The sequence below is a fragment of the Scomber scombrus genome, chromosome 14, assembly GCF_963691925.1.
Source record: "Scomber scombrus chromosome 14, fScoSco1.1, whole genome shotgun sequence".
Classification (NCBI taxonomy): Eukaryota; Metazoa; Chordata; class Actinopteri; order Scombriformes; family Scombridae; genus Scomber; species Scomber scombrus.
Genome location: NC_084983.1, coordinates 29,842,562 through 29,861,089, shown reverse-complemented (window position 1 = coordinate 29,861,089; position 18,528 = coordinate 29,842,562). Strand labels below are relative to the sequence as shown.

The window sequence follows — 18,528 nt, the reverse complement described above, 5'->3', positions numbered from 1 at the left end:
TCTTAAAGTTATGTTTAAAAGCTTCAGAGGTCAGAGGTCACGGCGTCCTGCAGCCCAGAGAGAAGAAGAAGAGACAGAAAGTCACGAAAAGAGACGAGTCAAAGAAATAAAGAGAAAATCCTCCAATATGCACACACACACACACACACACACACACACACACACACACACACACACACACACACACACACACACACTCCTTCCTAATTAGGTGTGAGTTAAATATTGAAATATTGAATTAAGTTTGGTCAGAGAATTATGATGTTTCATCTTCAGCTGTGTGTCTGTGTGTGTGTGTGTGTGTGTGTCTGTGTGTGTGTGTGTGTGTGTGTGTGTGTGTGTGTGTGTGTGTGTGTGTGTGTGTGTGTGTAGCCTGCAGTGTTCAGTAATAAGATGAATCTAATCTGCTTTAACACTCTGTGAAGGTTTTTCATTAAAGACTTTTTGGGTTGAACTCTGTCTGTCTGTCTCTGTTTCAGGTTTCCATGGTAACGGTTCCTCCAATAGAAGCGGGCTCTCCGGTGGTGAAGATGGTGGAGCTCTGTCCGTCCACGATGACCTGCATGCCGGGAACATGTGAGACCTTTTCATCATCTCATCACTGATTCTGTTTCTGACACTAAACTGAACATCTGGGACAGTTTATACAGTTTATACAGTTTATACTCACTGGATCATTGCAGCAGTAACACGCCATCACTATCAGAGGCAGCACAGCATCATACTGACTGTTATAATCAGATCAGACCTCTCTGCATGTTTAAGTCTTATTTACTGGTTTTCTGCTTTATTTGATCTGTTTCTGCTCATTTCAAACTTCTTAAAGAGGAACAAAGATCACATTACTGTACTGTCATTAAAGGACATGTATATTATATGCTTATTATTTTGGTTCTGATGCTGCAGTGACGATCAATGAAGAGATAATCAATAGTTTCTTTTAAAGCAGATTTAAACATGAATAAAACGAGTCCAGCAGTCAGTAGTTTTAATGTTAGCGCCCCCTGCTGCTGGTACTGTCTGCTACCATGGAGACCACTCTGTCTGTTACCGTGGAGACCACCCTGTCCGTTACCATGAATACTACCCTGTCTGTTACCGTGGAGACCACCCTGTCCGTTACCATGAATACTACCCTGTCTGTTACCGTGAAGACAACCCTGTCCGTTACTGTGGAGACTACCCTGTCTGTTACCGTGGAGACGACCATGTCTGTTACCGTGGAGACCACCCTGTCCGTTACCGTGGAGATGGCCGACACATTTTTAATGGGATGTTTTTTCTCTCTGTAGATTTGGTTCATCTCACCTGTCAGTCAGTTGGCTCCGCCTACGAGGACCTGTCGCCCCTGGTTACCAGGATGTTCTGCACTCCGGAGTCACATGACCAAGGTAACACACACACACCTTTTCCTGTCTGTAAACTGTTTCCATGGCAACAGAGGCCTTTAAAGCTGTTTTCATTATTGATCGCGTCCTGGATCAGCTGATCTGTTTCCTGTTTCCTGTTTCCTGTGTGCAGGGCGTCCGTCTGTCCTCTGGTGTCTCTACTTCAACATGGCCGACGGCGCCGCTGTGGAGGTCAAAGGTCACGACCTGCCGTCCAACGTCTACGTTTGTTCAGGACCCGACGCCGAGCTGGGCCACGAACGCACCATCACACAGGTACTAATACTACTGTTATATATATAAGATTTGTTGCCATGACAACTGAAACAAAACTTTTGGTATTGTTAAAATAACAATAATAAATATTAATATTAATATTTAAAGTGAGTTGAAACTAACTCGTAGCTTCCTGTCTGCAGGCTGAGTCCATCTTCAGTCTGATCCTCCCTGAGGAGGAGTTCTGTCCTCCTGCTCCCAACCCTGAAGACATCATCTATGATGGAGAGAACACCTCCTCCTCAGCCGGGGGGGAGGGAGGGGAGGAGGAGCTGAAGGAGGAGGAGGGAGGGGAGGAGGTGCAGGAGGAGAAGGAGGTGCAGGAGGAGAAGGAGGTGCAGGAGGAGCAGGTGCAGGAGGACAAGGAGGAGAAGGAGGTGCAGGAGAAGGAGGAGGAGGAGAAGGAGGTGCAGGAGAAGGAGGTGCAGGAGGTTCTTCAGACTGAGGAGTAACAAACTAAAGTGTCTAAATACAAACGCCAAACCCTCCTGCAGTGCATTGTGGGTAACAGTTGCCTTCAGTTTATTTTATTTTTTTATGTTTATTTAAACGTTTAAATATGAAATCATTAAAAGCTTCAACATGAAAACTGTTTCCTCTGTTCAATAAACTGTTGATCACACGTAGATTATAGATTATAGATCATAGATCATAGATCATAGATTATAGGTTATAGATTATAGATTATAGATCATAGATTATAGATCATAGATTATAGATCATAGGTTATAGATTATAGATCATAGATTATAGATCATAGATTATAGATCATAGATTATAGATCATAGATTATAGATCATAGATTATAGGTTATAGATTATAGATCATAGATTATAGATTATAGATTATAGATCATAGATTATAGATCATAGATTATAGATCATAGGTTATAGATTATAGATCATAGATTATAGATCATAGATTATAGATCATAGATTATAGATCATAGATTATAGGTTATAGATTATAGATCATAGATTATAGATCATAGGTTATAGATTATAGATCATAGATTATAGATCATAGATTATAGGTTATAGATTATAGATTATAGATCATAGATTATAGATCATAGGTTATAGATCATAGATTATAGATTACAGAGTTGGAGGTTCTGACTCTCTTCCCGACCGCTTCACATGTAGAGTCCAACAGAACAACATCAACCACAGAAAGCAGAGGGGAGGTTCTGAGGTCCCCAAACTGGACTCTCTCCTCCCCCCGGCTGCCTCACGTCACCACTGTGATCATGTGATGATGAGATAAGATCATGTGATCATGAGATCACGTGATCATGAGATCACGTGATCATGAGATCACGTGGTCATGTGATCATGAGATCATGTGATCATGCTCCACACAGAAGAAAAGATTCATATCTGAATGACGGCTTTAAACCATCAGAATAAACTTCCATATTAAAGATTTATAAATAAAAAAACAAAATTGAGAAATATATAATAATAATAGATGATGAGTTATTAGTGATCAGTGATCAATCACATGTAATCAATCTGAGTTAAGCTACTGTTAAATAAACAATGATTATAATCAGCCTGAATGTAAGTTTTCAGTTGAGTTTTAATCTAGATTAAACTGATGAGACACCACAGAGACCTAACACATTAACACATTAACACGTTAATAACATATTAACATGTTATTCATGTTATTAACATATTATTAACGTGTCAGGTTATAACCGGAGCTGTTTCCTGGACTCATCTGCAGGACGTTGAAACTCGTCCCGCTCATTTTTGTTTTGGTCGTCCTGTCGGTGATTAAAGATCACGGTTATAAAATATGACTCAGACTTATTCAGATCTGAATGTGTGTCTGCAGCCGGCAGCATTTGGCTCAGCAGCACCTGAAGTATTGTTCGGGGCTATTTATCTTCCTCAATACAGACGGTGTGTAGGTGCATAAATACCCACCGCTGGTACACACATGAAGACTAGGGGTTAGGAGCAGTCAGCAGGGGGCGCTCTTATCACTCATCATGTGGTTGTGTGCTGTGTGACTCAGGCTGCCTTGGTTTGCTTATTGGATGAGTTAATGTCTTTAACTTCAGCTGTGTAACATATCTGATAGAGTTAGATATGATATATACTGAGCATAGTAATACGTTGGTCTCTGAGGTTTTAAAAGACAAGCTTTAGTACTTTAGCTCAGTTTAGAGGCAGATCTGGTGGATTTGGCTTCATGTTGGTCAAAAACTGATCAGGTGCCAAGAAAAGCAGAGCTAAGGGACACTGGGAGGACTGGCTGTGGGAGGTGGTTCAGGCTCCAGTGGATCCATCAGTTTCAGTTTTAAGGTGAGACTTTGACCTTTGACCCGTATATGCAGTTAGAGGAAGAAAAGGCAAAAATAGAGAAAGAGACTAAAGTTTGAGTTGGAGCATGAGAGGATGAGAGTTGAGGCGAGGTTGCAGGTTGAGCTATTAAGATTGATGCTGATAAAAGAAGCTAAAGCACAGGAATATTTGACTAGTGGTGGTTTGGACATTTGTGAAAGCTTGTGTCTTCTGTCAAAGTTTGATGATAAAGACTCAGACACATTTTTTTCATTGTTTGAGCGGGAGGCAGACGATAGAGGACGGCCAGATAGTCATAACACTTTAATGTTGAGAGTTAGTTCTACTGAAAGTGATTATGCTGCAGTTAAAGGTGAAGTTCTGAAAGCATGTGAACTGGTTCCTGAAGCAAACAGGCAGAGATTTCAGAACTGGAAGAAAGGAGACAAGCTAACACATGTTGAATTTGTGCAGGATATTTTGGCCCACTGCCTCTCGGTTGGACAGTTATGAGGATCACTGACTCTCTGACTGCTCACCTTGCTTCATGTATAAATGAAAGGAAGGTAAAGACAGATCTACAGCTGCAGTTCTCAGTGATGAATGTTTTAACATACTGGTGGTTCAGGTTCTGGTCGGGCTCACAGAGAGCAGAGATGATTTTAGGGGTTAGGCCCAGTAAGCCTCTGTTAGTGGATCATGTTCTGGCACTGGACTTTCTAAGATTACTGAAAAATACAAACACATTGGATAAGAATACTTGGCAGGCTTCAGATGCCTGGATCATATTCTGTTTAGGTTTCCTCTGGGCTAATACCTGACACGCCAACAGTACTATATATACTGTTTACTGTGACTTCCCTCATGCATGAAGCTTAATGATCCAGGCCTGTGTTAAACGTGCATTAAGAAAGAACTCCTGATTCACTTCATCTCCAACATCATCACAGTAACACCTACACTCAGCCTCTAGGGGTCGCCCAACAGCCAGCTCATCTGTCAGTGAGGCTTGTTCTGGGACAAGTGGGAGGGTTGATCCAGCCAGGATTTATCATTCATGTAAGAACAAGGGAACCTGGGAAGGGGAATGTCCAATCAGTAAAGCAGGACAGAAATCAGCTGATTCCAGTGTGTCTGTCTTCTGCACTAAGTGTTGAGGTGTCTGAGTCTGATCTTCCTGTAAAGAGGCTTCACCTGAAAGTGTTAATGGTTTTGGGTCCTTGGATGGGAAACACAAGACCCCTGTTAAGATTTCAGGAGACACAATCTTAATCTTAGAGGCTACTGAGTCTTATTGAGGAGAGCAGTACTGGTACTAGTGGTGAAGCTCCTGTACTTGGTGTTGGGTTGGTTCCTCTGTTGGTTCCTCTGTTGGTTCCTCTGTTGGCTCCTCTGTTGGTTCCTCTGTTGGTTCCTCTGTAGGTTCCTCTGTTGGCTCCTCTGTTGGCTCCTCTGTTGGTTCCTCTGTTGGTTCCTGTGTTGGCTCCTCTGTTGGCTCCTCTGTTGGCTCCTTTGTTGGTTCCTCTGTTGGCTCCTTTGTTGGTTCCTCTGTTGGTTCCTCTGTTGGCTCCTCTGTTGGCTCCTCTGTTGGTTCCTCTGTTGGTTCCTCTGTTGGCTCCTCTGTTGGTTCCTCTGTTGGTTCCTCTGTTGGTTCCTCTGTTGGCTCCTCTGTTGGTTCCTCTGTTGGTTCCTGTGTTGGTTCCTCTGTTGGTACCTCTGTTGGTTCCTCTGTTGGCTCCTCTGTTGGTTCCTCTGTTGGCTCCTCTGTAGGTTCCTCTGTTGGTTCCTCGGTTGGTTCCTCTGTTGGTTCCTCTGTTGGTTCCTCTGTTGGCTCCTCGGTTGGTTCCTCTGTTGGTTCCTCGGTTGGTTCCTCTGTTGGCTCCTCTGTCGGTTCCTCTGTTGGTTCCTCTGTTGGCTCCTCTGTTGGTTCCTCTGTTGGTTCCTCTGTTGGTTCCTCTGTTGGTTCCTCTGTTGGCTCCTCTGTCGGTTCCTCTGTTGGTTCCTCTGTTGGCTCCTCTGTTGGTTCCTCTGTTGGTTCCTCTGATGGTTCCTGTGTTGGTTCCTCTGATGGTTCCTCTGTTGGTTCCTCTGTTGGTTCCTCTGTTGGTTCCTCTGTTGGCTCCTCTGTCGGTTCCTCTGTTGGTTCCTCTGTTGGTTCCTCTGCTGGTTCCTCTGTTGGTTCCAGTGTTGGTTCCTCTGTTGGTTCCTCTGTTGGTTCCTCTGTTGGTTCCTCTGCTGGTTCCTCTGTTGGTTCCTCTGTTGGTTCCTCTGTTGGTTCCTGTGCATCATTTTCATTTCTTCTCTGATCTGGGTTGTTGAGGTTGATATGCGTGTACGTCCCCAACTGCCAATCCAAGGCAAAGACATTATTCTGGGGAACTTGGCTGGTGTAAGGTTCTGTGGTCCACTACTAGTTTAAGCTTCATTACACATTAACAGTGAATATATTCAGTTTATGGTTTATGAAGAATTGAAAGGAAAGAGTGAGACAACCAACCCGTTCTGACCTGGTTAAAAACATTTCTCTTTTTTATGATCGAGTCTTTTTAAGCACTTTACATTTTCATCTTTCATTTGCACTGTTTGTCCTTTTAAATCATTATCTTATGCTGCACTCTCATATTGTAGGCTTTATTTTAGTCTAGCTATTTATTTTCTTTATTTTTATTATAATTCTTTTGTTTATTTAGTGTTTAGTTTTATTTTTTTATTTTTTTTAATTGTATGTTTTTATTCTTACTGTTAAGTTTGTTTTTATATAAAGCGCATTAAGTTTCCCCTGGGTATGAAATGTGCTGTATAAATAAATAAAGGCTATACTCACATAATGGAGCTTTGTTCTGTTATAACGTTAAAAAAAACAACCAAATCACAACGTACATTATTCACTGATTCTGTTGTTAGCTGAGCAGTATTCTCCTTATTTATCAATACTTTTACTGTAATACTGCAGTACTTTTACTGTAATACTGCATACTACATCACTATAATACTGCAGTACTTTTACTGTAATACTGCATACTACATCACTATAATACTGCAGTACTTTTACTGTAATACTGCATACTACATCACTATAATACTGCAGTACTTTTACTGTAATACTGCATACTACATCACTATAATACTGCAGTACTTTTACTGTAATACTGCATACTACATCACTATAATACTGCAGTACTTTTACTGTAATACTGCATACTACATCACTATAATACTGCAGTACTTTTACTGTAATACTGCATACTACATCACTATAATACTGCAGTACTTTTACTGTAATACTGCATACTACATCGCTCATAATACTGCAGTACTTTACTGTAATACTGCATACTACATCACTATAATACTGCAGTACTTTACTGTAATACTGCATACTACATCACTGTAATACTGCAGTACTTTTACTGTAATACTGCATACTACATCGCTCATAATACTGCAGTACTTTACTGTAATACTGCATACTACATCACTATAATACTGCAGTACTTTTACTGTAATACTGCATACTACATCACTCATAATACTGCAGTACTTTTACTGTAATACTGCATACTACATCACTATAATACTGCAGTACTTTACTGTAATACTGCATACTACATCACTATAATACTGCAGTACTTTTACTGTAATACTGCATACTACATCACTCATAATACTGCAGTACTTTTACTGTAATACTGCATACTACATCACTATAATACTGCAGTACTTTTACTGTAATACTGCATACTACATCACTGTAATACTGCAGTACTTTTACTGTAATACTGCATACTACATCACTATAATACTGCAGTACTTTACTGTAATACTGCATACTACATCACTGTAATACTGCAGTACTTTTACTGTAATACTGCATACTACATCACTGTAATACTGCAGTACTTTTACTGTAATACTGCATACTACATCGCTCATAATACTGCAGTACTTCTTGTAATGGAGTATTTGTACATTAGTGTATTAGTAGTTTTACTTCAGTAAAGTATCAGAGTACTTCTTCCAGTACTGTTAGTAGTAATAATATGATGCTAACAGCCTGATGAATGTTTTTAGTTCAGAGTCACTTTGAGTTTGTTTCTGATCAGATTAAATCCAAACCTGAACTCAGGATCTAGAAACTAGTTGAACTGTTGTTGCTTTTAGATTGAACTTCCTCACAGACAGAAGTGTGTTTTTATCTCTCTGCTCATTTCCTGTTAGTGACATCCTGCTTTTAAACTTTCACTTTTGTACTTTTCACTGTGACGCAGATATTTTCTCCGTGTGAAGCTTGGGTAAGTGACAGTTTTCAGTTATTTTACAGTAAAAAGTGTAAAAAGCAGAAAGTGAATCTGCTGTTAACCAACTTCTTGTTGGAGTTAGGGTTTTGGTCCAAGAGGCTTTTTTATGCATCCTCACATGTTACAGTTGTGTACCGAATTCATACACATATGTTCGTTTTGTTCCATCTAGAGGGAGGGGCTACATTTTTTAGCCTTAGAGACATTTTGCGATGCTCATTTCTGCAAACCATAAAGTATGAAATTGTTCACCAGATGTGGCATGTGTACGAGTTTTCATGAGTTTTGGGGCACGTTTAGGCCAGATATACATTTGTTTTGGAAGAAGAAGAAAAATAATTCCTACATATTCAATAGGGCCTTCGCACTGTTTAGTGCTCGGGCCCTAATGAATAATAATCAGGGCTTAATGTGAAGTAAAATAAAGACAAACAAATTAATTAGTTGCAATTCAGATGATCTTCTGTTTGTATAATAAGAACGAAGCATTTCTGAGAAGAATAGTGGAAACCCCACACCTCTGCACTGTCCGTTACAGACATGATCTGTGGTTTGTGTTCTCACAGAGACGGCAGCAGCTACGTGCTGTTAAACCAGAGACAGCAGGAGCTATGTACTGTTAAACCAGAGACAGCAGGAACTACGTGCTCAGGATGTTAAACCACAGTATAAGTCAGACAGTATAGTTTCAATAACAAGAAGACAAGATAGAGGAACTAACTCACAACGTGCAGTTGTATAGATGACCAAATAAGGAGCTGTGTTTACTGTGCTGTGTGACAGGTTCAGGTTCAGGTTCATTTCACTTTATTAGTACCTGTAGGTATATTTGCTTTGCAGTGAGAGAAGACAGACATCCATCTGAACATATTTTACAAACAGCACAGACAATAGAATTAATATCCTAAAATACAGGTAAAAAGAAATGAATAAATAAGAATGGCCTCTTTTGCAATATATAGTAACAGTAACCCATCCATCCATCTATCTGAATTGTTGTATCCTGTTGTACTGAAAACTAGAGAAAGTCAAATTTACAAATTTATAAGAAGGAAAACTATGGACAATATATAAACATAGCACAAAAAGCAAGGTAATGTGTGTTTGTAGAGTATTTCTTTGCTGTAACAAAGCTTGGTAATAAATGTTTATTTCCCTTTTAAATGGAGCCACATTAGTAAGGAACATGCATTAGTGTGATGAGCAGCAGAGCTGAGTAGAGAGTCAGTGATGCAGGAACCTGAAGCTGTTCACCTGTTCCACCTCAGCTCCTTTCATGTAGACACACTCATGTGTCTTCACCTCCCGTCTCCTAAAATCTATCAGCTGATTGGTTTTGCTGATGTTGAGCAGCAGCCTGTCAGATGTTTGTCTCCTGGCTATTTGTAATGGATGATGGTGGTGTGGTCCCTCCTCCAGCTGGCAGTAGAAGGCACATTTGATGTTTGTAGACTTTGACAGTGAAGTGATGATGAAGTGACAGCAGCCTCACATCAGATGGACTGATGAAGGAGAATCAGCAGCATCTTCTCTCTCTGTGTTTCCTCCACAGCTGAAGCTCCAAAGTCTCTGTGACTGGATGTGAACTGAGCAGCTGAACATCTTCCATGTTGTAGTGAGTGAGTGCAGCTCTCCCAGCAGCTGTTTCTCTGCTATGGATCAGTGTGAGGACAGAGAGGAGGGAGTCCCTCCCTCTAAAAGCTCTCTGTGTGGGGAACATGACAGCCAGACCAAAGCTCAGAGGTGAGATGAGGATCTCTAACTGTCCATCACTGTTCTCCACTCACATCACTCCACCATCATTATTCACACTCACTGTCACATCTGACACTCAACTACTGAATAATAAGTCACAATAACTCAGAATGAACTACTAACTTTGTGAGTTAACAAAGAGCTCAACCACTGATTAGTCAACTAATCAACTAAGATGAGACAGCATCTTTCATCAGATGACATTTTGATGAACAGGAGAACGTTTCTCATCCACTGTCTTCTTACTGATTTTCATTCTGCTTCTAAAACTTCAGCTGCTGACAGTCTGCTCAACATTCATCTTTTTAAACTCTTTGATTTGTTGTTTGTTTGTATCAGGATGCAGCAGCAGAGAGCAGACTCTCCTGAACCCAGCTGTGTGTCCATGAAGACTGACGACTCTATGGATCAACCTCCTGTTAAGTTTAAAGATGGACAACCTGCTGATGGAAGGTAAGAATTTAAAAGTGAAGTTTAGTATGTGACTCTCCTGAGAAGAGGAATCAATATTTACTTATTTTTACTTATTTAATCTTTATTTAAATCTTGACCCTCATTTTCAGTGATGTGGAGAACATAGAGAACAGAGCAGCTGGGGATCATAGTTTTAAATTGGTCTCCATGGTAATGATGGTGTTGAGTTTGAGTGTCTGTTGTAAATGATGATGCAGCAGAGTAAATGATAATAATCTTAGAGCAAGATGTTTCCATGTTAGTGTTTCTCACACAGGCTAAAGGACAGTGCTCACTGATACCAAGGCTGGAAACACCAGAAGCTGTTATATTTTCATTCCTGTTGCACAAATGTAGGTCTATTGAGTTGATTTTGAGGAATCCTTCTAGTTAGGTCTAGTTGGCTCATTAATTATCTGTCAGATTCAGATTATTACACATTTATTTAAACAATCTGAATCAGGATCAGTCTGATCTGAGAATTGTCAAGTGATCCAATTTAAATGGTTGCATATGTTTCTCATATTTAGATGCATCAGCCCCAAACCTTGTCTTGACTTGAAAACATGAGGATTGAAACAGTCATTGCTGGAGTCATCGTAGGGATAAGTAGAGTTAGTTATAGAGTTTGATTTTATACTTGTTTGGAATTAGGTTTATAGGTTTTAAATGTTCTGGTCTGCACTTGTTATAGGATTTAGACCGGTGTTGTTTATGAGGACCATTAGTGATAAGAACAGAGATACTGAAGACAGGAGCAGAGACTGAGAGTGGGAGATCGAGACTATTTTGGTTTCAACACCGTCAAGCAGTGAATGCTTTGCAGGAGCAAAGTGTGAGTTCAACGTTCATGGATAGTCATAGTTCATAGCAGTCGATCATGTATAATAAATGATCCCATTCACATCAGGAAATGATTGAAAGTTAATATCAGGATCTGTTTGGATCAGCTGGGAAATGGACAGAAGATTAATAAAAAAAGTCCCATACACAGCACTCGCAAGAGGGCACCAAGCAAGCTACAGAAGCAACAAATGAGCAATACCCCTCCCGAGAGGGGGGGAGGATAAGAGACTCAACGGGACAGATTCAACGGTTTTGGTCAGGACAGGAACTAGGACACAGAGAAGGCTTACACAAACCACCATAACTGGGAAGGTACCAGAGGTTAAGTGCTCCTGCGGTAAGATCTGCAAGAACTTAAGGGGCCTCAAAATACACCAGGCCAAGACCAAGTTCCCACAGCAAGCTCAGCTGTTTTTCATCAGTTTGAGCCTGTTTCTCTCTCTACACTCACTGAAATCGTGGAACACTTACGTCCTGCTAACTGCCCATCCGACAGCATCCCATCCCGTTTGTTTAAAGAGGTTTTCTGCTCAGTTGAGTCTTTTATCTTGTTTTTTATAAATCAGTGTCTCAGCTCTGGATGTGTTCCATCCTCCTTCAAACATGCCACGGTCCAGCCTCTTTTGAAAAAGAAAAATCTGGATCCCTCGGTTTTGTCCAATTTTAGGCCAATTTCCAAACTCCCTTTTATTTCCAAGATTTTAGAGAAAGTCGTTTTTTACCAACTCCAAGACTTTTTAAAAAGGGCCAATGTTTGTGAATTGTTTCAGTCTGGTTTTAAGCCTCTCCACAGCACTGAAACTGCTCTGTTAAAAGTTTTAAATGATCTTCTGTTAAACCTTGATTCTGGTAACTGTGCCTTTTTATTTCTTCTTGACCTGACAGCGGCGTTTGACACAGTGGATCATACAATTCTTCTGTCACGCCTTGAACACTGTGTAGGCATCAAAGGCACTGCTTTGAGTTGGTTTAAATCGTACCTCTCTGATAGATCCTTCTCTGTGCACATGGGCCAGTTTTCCTCCACAGTGGCCCCTCTGACCTGCGGGGTCCCCCAGGGGTCAGTTCTGGGCCCTCTACTGTTCTCCCTTTATATGTTACCCCTAGGGTCGAATTTTAGGAAGTATGGTATTCCTTTTCACTGTTTTGCTGATGATGTGCAGGTATATCTGCCGTTAAAGGTCCCTACCAAAGATTCTCTTCATGCTGTGCATAACTGCATGAGGGACATTAAAACATGGATGGACTTAAACTTCTTAAAATTAAATGAGAACAAAACAGAGGTTGTCCTGTTCGGTCGCCCTGACCTGGTTCAGATCCTTGCCAGCTCCCTTGGCCCACTAGCACCTTACATGGGATCCCACGCCAGGAATCTTGGCGTTATTGTTGATGGTGCTTTTAAATTAGATAAACAGGTCAGCTCAGTGGTCAAGTCTAGCTTTTTTCAGCTGAGGCTTCTAGCCAAAGTTAAATCATATTTAAGCCAGAAAGACCTTGAAAAAGTCATCCATGCTTTTATTACATCTCGCTTAGACTACTGCAACTCCTTGTATGTCGGCATTGACCAGTCAGAGCTTCACCGCCTGCAGCTGGTTCAAAACGCAGCAGCTCGTCTCCTAACTGGTACTAAGAAACGAGAGCACATAACTCCGGTGCTCTCTTCTCTTCATTGGCTTCCGATTAGATACAGGATTGATTTTAAGATTCTTTTATTTGTTTTTAAGTCTCTGAATGGGCTGGCCCCAGAATACATGTCTGACCTTATTAAACTCCATCAGCCCTCCAGAGCCCTTAGGTCAGCTAACCAGGTGGTCTTGGACGTTCCTCGATCCATCAGAAAAACTAGAGGAGATCGAGCCTTCGTAGTTGCGGCTCCCACCCTGTGGAACACATTACCTTTTACTGTGCGGACTGCAAACAGCCTCTCCACTTTTAAAACACTACTTAAAACGCACCTTTTCACTTTGGCCTTTGGTGGAGGATAGCCGCTTTTATTGGGTCTTTTATCTGTTTTATTTCTCTATATTATTATTATTATTATTATTTATTTTATTTTTTTTATTGTTTTTATTGTTTGTTATTATTGTTTCTACTTATTTTGCAGTAAAGCACTTTGGTAGGCCATTGGCTGTTTTAAATGTGCTATATAAATAAAGTTGACATTGACATTGACATTGACAAGTGTGGGAAGGGGGAGACACAGGTGCAGCGCACAGACTTAAAGTCCAGTGAGACGCAGGAAATCTCCAGTCAGGAAGCAACCCACAGTGCTGGAGATTTCTTGACACCATTGTTACCCTCAGCCCAAGGGAGTACTGCTATAGAGGCCATACCCCAGCCTGAACCCATGAAGGAGAGGATCAAGTGGCCAAAGATGTCAATCATCGAGTGGGTCAGCTTTGACGAGGACATGGATAGAGTCCTTGAAGTCATGTTAGCGGGAACAGCAGAGCGGAACAATAGAAAGTAAGGTCAACATCAAGGCAGGAAAACAACTAAACAGAAGAGAGAGGGAGATCCACAATGTAAGGAAAGAGATCAAGAGCCTTAACAGGATGTACAAAACAAGCAGCACGCAAGGACAGCAAGGACAAGGAAGCGGAGCAAGGAGAAGGAGAAGAGGAGGGCCCAGTTCATAAGGGATCCCTACAACTTCACCAGGTCCTTGCTGGGAGAAGCAAAATCTGGGAGTCTGATTAGCCCTAAAGAGGATGTGGAGGCATTTCTCAAGGAGACGCACAGGAACCCAAACAGCCGTTTACCCATAGACAAACATCCTGAAATTGGCATGACAGAGCCCCCCACCATCATTCTCAACACCAATGGACCAACCTGGAAGGAAGTCCAGGGTGTTGTTAAAATGGCACGAGCAGCTTCAGCCCCAGGCCCGAGTGGCATACCCTACAGGGTGTACAAGAAGTGCCCAAAGCTCCTCCGGCGGTTACGAAAACTGCTGTGGAGGATCTGGAATAAAGGCACTGTTCCAACAAATTGGCAGAAGGCAGAAGGATGCTTTGTCCCTAAAGAGGAAGGCTCATCAAGCATAAGCCAATTCCAAACCATCTCCCTACTCAGCATCAAATGTAAAATCTTCTTTTCAGTGCTGGCAAAGAGGATGACCACGTACCTGATCGAAAATGGATATGTGAACACCTCTGTCCAAAAGGGAGGGACTCCAGGATTTGCAGGATGCCTGGAACACACAGGAGTCCTAAGTCAGATGATACATGAAGCCAAATCAAAGAAAAGAGACCTGACAGTAGTCTGGCTGGACTTGGCTAATGCCTACGGGTCCATTCCCCACGATTTGATCAGGACAGCTTTGGAGTACTACCACATCCCAGATCACATGAAGGGAATGATTGGCAGTTACCTGGAAGGGATCAAGCTCCGTTTTAAAACCTAGGACTTCATCACACAGTGGCAGCACCTTGAGAGAGGAATTGTCACGGGATGCACAGTCTCCCCCATCCTGTTTGTCATGGGCATGAACCTCATCATCAAAGCAGGGGAAAAGGAAACCAGAGGACCAATGATGGACTCGGGGGTTCGACAACCAGCGATCAGGGGTTACATGGATGACCTTACAATCACAACATAATCCCATGTGCAGGCAAGATGGGTCCTAAGGAAGCTTGATGAGGTGGCAACGTGGGCTAAAATGATATTCAAGCCCAGAAAATCAAGAAGCATGATTATGAGGAAGGGAAACATCACTCCCATCTAGTATCTTGGAAAGTGGTACGATGAATCTTTAAAGGACAGCAGCAACATCTCCAGCACTGAGAAGCAAGAAGAGAGTTGGCTCAAGAAATTGAGAAATTTGGACTCCTAGGGAAGTTTAAAGCATGACTGTACCAACATGGCCTGCTTCCCAGACTGATGTGGCTGATGACAGTTTATGAAGTCCCTTTTACAGCAGTGGAAGGAGTGGAACGTAAGATCAACACATACCTCAGACGGTGGCTGGGAATCCCTCCAAGCATCACATCAGTCGGGCTGTACATCAGATCTGGGCAACTACAACTACCCCTCTCATCCCTGGTTGTAGAGTTCCAAGTAGCAAAGTGCAGGGACTCAAGAGACATCAAGGTCAGGGAAGCTGGAATAAATACCAGGTCAGGATGGAAGTGGGAGGCCTCAGCATCACTGGCGCAAGCAGAAGGGAACCTCAAACTCAAGGACATCACCGGAGCAGCATGTACAGGAAGGCAAGGTTTGGGAATGACCCCATTCCAAAGGTGGGGAAAATCCAACCCAACCAAGAGGAGAACCATGGTCCAGGAAGAAATAAGGGACCTACAGGAAGAGCGGAGGAAGGCAAAAGCTGTGGAGCTAGCATCCCAGGAAGCCTGGACAAGGTGGGACTTCCCAAAGAGGAAGTTGACATGGGCCGACCTCTGGAGGCTCGAGACATTCCGGATCTCCTTCCTGTTGAGGGCCGTCTACGACACCCTTCCAACCCCTGTGAATCTGCACAGGTGGGGCATAAGAGATGACCCAACATGCAAGCTCTGTGACAAAAAGGGAACCATGGCCCACATCTTGACAGGATGCAAGACCGCACTGAGCCAGGGCAGATACAGGTGGCGCCACGACAAAGTACTGGCCGTGCTCGCTGACATCCTAGAGCAGGAGAGAACCAGGAAATGTCAATATAAGAACAAGCCGCCACCTGCAATAACGTTCGTCAAGGAGGGAGCAAAGCCACCAGGGCCCAATAACACCAGGGTAAGTCTCCTGCAGTCAGCCCAAGTGTAGGAACTTAGGGCAGACCTGAAAAAAAGGCTCCAGTTCCCAGGTGTCATCCACAACACCTTAAGACCTGATGCAGTTATGTTCTCCACTGAAGAAAGAAGATCATCCTGGTGGAGCTCACTGTGCCATGGGAAGAGGGCTGCGAGGTGGCATTTGAAAGGAAATCTGAGCGCTACAAAGATCTGGTGCAGTCCTGCACCAGACCGGGCATGGTTGTACCCGGTCGAGGTTGGATGCAGAGGCTTCCCTGCACAGTCAGTATGGAAGTTCTTGACAGCTGTGGGGCTGACGGGAAGAGGGAGAAAGAAGGCAGTGCGAAGACTGGGGGAGGCAGCAGAGAGAGCCTCCTGTTGGATATGGAGCAGGAGAGAGGAGTTGAGCTGGCGGCCAGGAGGGAGTAAGTAGTGGCTGGCCACCGCTACTGATCGCCAACAGGAGAGTTTTATGGTTAAGGGTTGAAACACTCAATGGTCGTTGGTAACCATCTGATGATACGACCTCCTGGCCAAAGGATGTATGAAATCAATCAATCAGAAAGAAGATACTAAACATTTGATGGATGACAGCGTTACACAAAAAGAGGAAGCTGATGCCACAACATCTGTGAAAACACATAAAGCACCAGGGCCAGTCTTTAAAAAGATGTTTGGATCAGCTTGTAGCTGCTCTAACAGAGTCTGTACAGAGTAAAAGCTGCTTGATGTTGTGTTCATCCATCTGAAGGTGAACTGGGATGTTTATATTTCCATCTTTAGTTATTCAGGTTGGCACAGATTGTTACTGAGCCAAAGAACTCCTGCTGAACATCCTCACTTCCTTCTTCTTCTGTTGACTCATGACCAAGTCGCTGCCATCCTCTTTTCATCACTGCAGCAATATGAACTCATCAGTCACTCTGTTCTGAAAGATTTCTATTTCATTCTGACATTTAAACTGATGATTAATCCTTCAGTTCTTTGGTTTTAACTTCATGCTTTTCTCTCTGTTTTATTAGAATCAGGATGCAGCAGCAGAGAGCAGACTCTCCTGAACCCAGCTGTGTGTCCATGAAGAGTGACGACTCTATGGAGCTTCCTATTAGGTTTAAAGATGTACAACCTGCTGATGGAAGGTAAGAATTTAAGAGTGAAGTTTAGTATGGGTGTAACCCAGTAGAAACAGAGTTCCTTATTTTCCCTATGCTTTACCCTAAGCTTTTTAAATGGTGCGTGTTTATCGATGGTCAACAAAAAGGAGTTTGTAAAATAGTCGAGAGCCAGATCCAGATTTCATATTTCACATGTGATGTATATGACTTGTAGCAAGGTTGTAGAGAAAAGCCTCTTTGTTTAATTTTTTTTAATTCCCTTTGATATGTCACAGCTGGCTCTAGGCCATGACAAACAAGAGAGACGCACCGTTTCAAAGGAATAACAAAACATATTTATTTAACACAATAATAAGGATAACTTAGGAAATACAATAACATGAGGTGTGGAATTCAGTAAGATCAGTGGTGTAGGATGTGCACACATGATAAGTATGGTGTGTGTGGATGTTGTATGGTGCATAAAAGAAAACCACAAGAACTGAAGCTAAGCGTCACCCGGGAAGGCAGGCGTCTGTCTGCAAGGAAAGAGAGGGAGACAATGGGCCAGATGCAAGAACCACTCGTACGCACAGATTCGTTCTTAAACCATGCGTACGAGTGATTTACGAGGATTTGCTGCATAGGTACGAACAAAATTTACGAGTGATGCAGACCTGTCGTACCTGTCACGCACAACCAACCGGCAGTCCTCCAAAGCAATAAAACATGACTGTTACTGTCTAATTGTCTAATGGCAGTGTGCCAACTATATCATGTCTTTTGGGGGAACTCAATTATTTTCCGTGGGGGGGGGGGGGGGGGGGGGGGTGACATCATATACTATAAGCAAGATATGATAATCACTTAATGAACACATAACACCTCCACACGGGTACCCTCATCTCCAACTTCTTCTGCCGGCTTGCCCTGCGTTGTCATCCCGGGTGTTAGCAGGTCTGTGCTGACAGCAGACCAGCAGCAGGTGTAACATCAGCAGTTGAGCTTCAGAATCAACTGACTTGGATTTTCTTTTTAACATCACTGTATGCTGACTACCACTTAACAGAGAAATGAATAATGTCGATCCGCAGGCTGAGTGATTATTATATTGTCAGTATTTTAGAGACCCCTGAGTAATGGGTGTGAACTACAGGGGATGTAGAGAAGGGAGGGGGGGGGGGGGAAGTGTATACTATGTCCCGATCATTAAATTACACTTCTGAATCCATAATCATGATGACATTACTCTGTTTGTAAAATAATAAGGCTATTTAGTATAAAGAAGTAGGCTATTTAACAATTTAGGTAGATATATCAGTCATTTGAATTGACAATTGAAACTATGATATAATGCAAGCTTACAATATAAATATTAGCTGAAACTACAAAGC

The 18,528-nt window shown here is 42.3% G+C and overlaps 2 protein-coding genes across 2 annotated transcripts in view; both read left to right on the top strand.

The window, feature by feature from the left end:
- chm (CHM Rab escort protein) overlaps window positions 1-2,246 on the top strand; it is a gene marked incomplete at its 5' end in the record, with an annotated part of 12,703 nt that extends 10,457 nt beyond the window's left edge. The window contains 4 exon segments of the mRNA XM_062432718.1: window positions 480-576; window positions 1,293-1,391; window positions 1,522-1,664; window positions 1,808-2,246. Of these exon segments, the coding sequence (XP_062288702.1) occupies window positions 480-576; window positions 1,293-1,391; window positions 1,522-1,664; window positions 1,808-2,116 (648 nt within the window). The 3' untranslated portion in view covers window positions 2,117-2,246.
- A 5,962-nt stretch (window positions 2,247-8,208) lies between these two features.
- Window positions 8,209-18,528, top strand: part of LOC133993699 (NLR family CARD domain-containing protein 3-like) — a 79,532-nt gene continuing 69,212 nt past the window's right edge. The window contains exons 1-4 of the mRNA XM_062432714.1: window positions 8,209-8,250; window positions 9,809-9,999; window positions 10,351-10,464; window positions 17,063-17,179. Of these exons, the coding sequence (XP_062288698.1) occupies window positions 9,911-9,999; window positions 10,351-10,464; window positions 17,063-17,179 (320 nt within the window). The 5' untranslated portion in view covers window positions 8,209-8,250; window positions 9,809-9,910. The remainder of the gene's footprint in view (window positions 8,251-9,808; window positions 10,000-10,350; window positions 10,465-17,062; window positions 17,180-18,528) is intronic.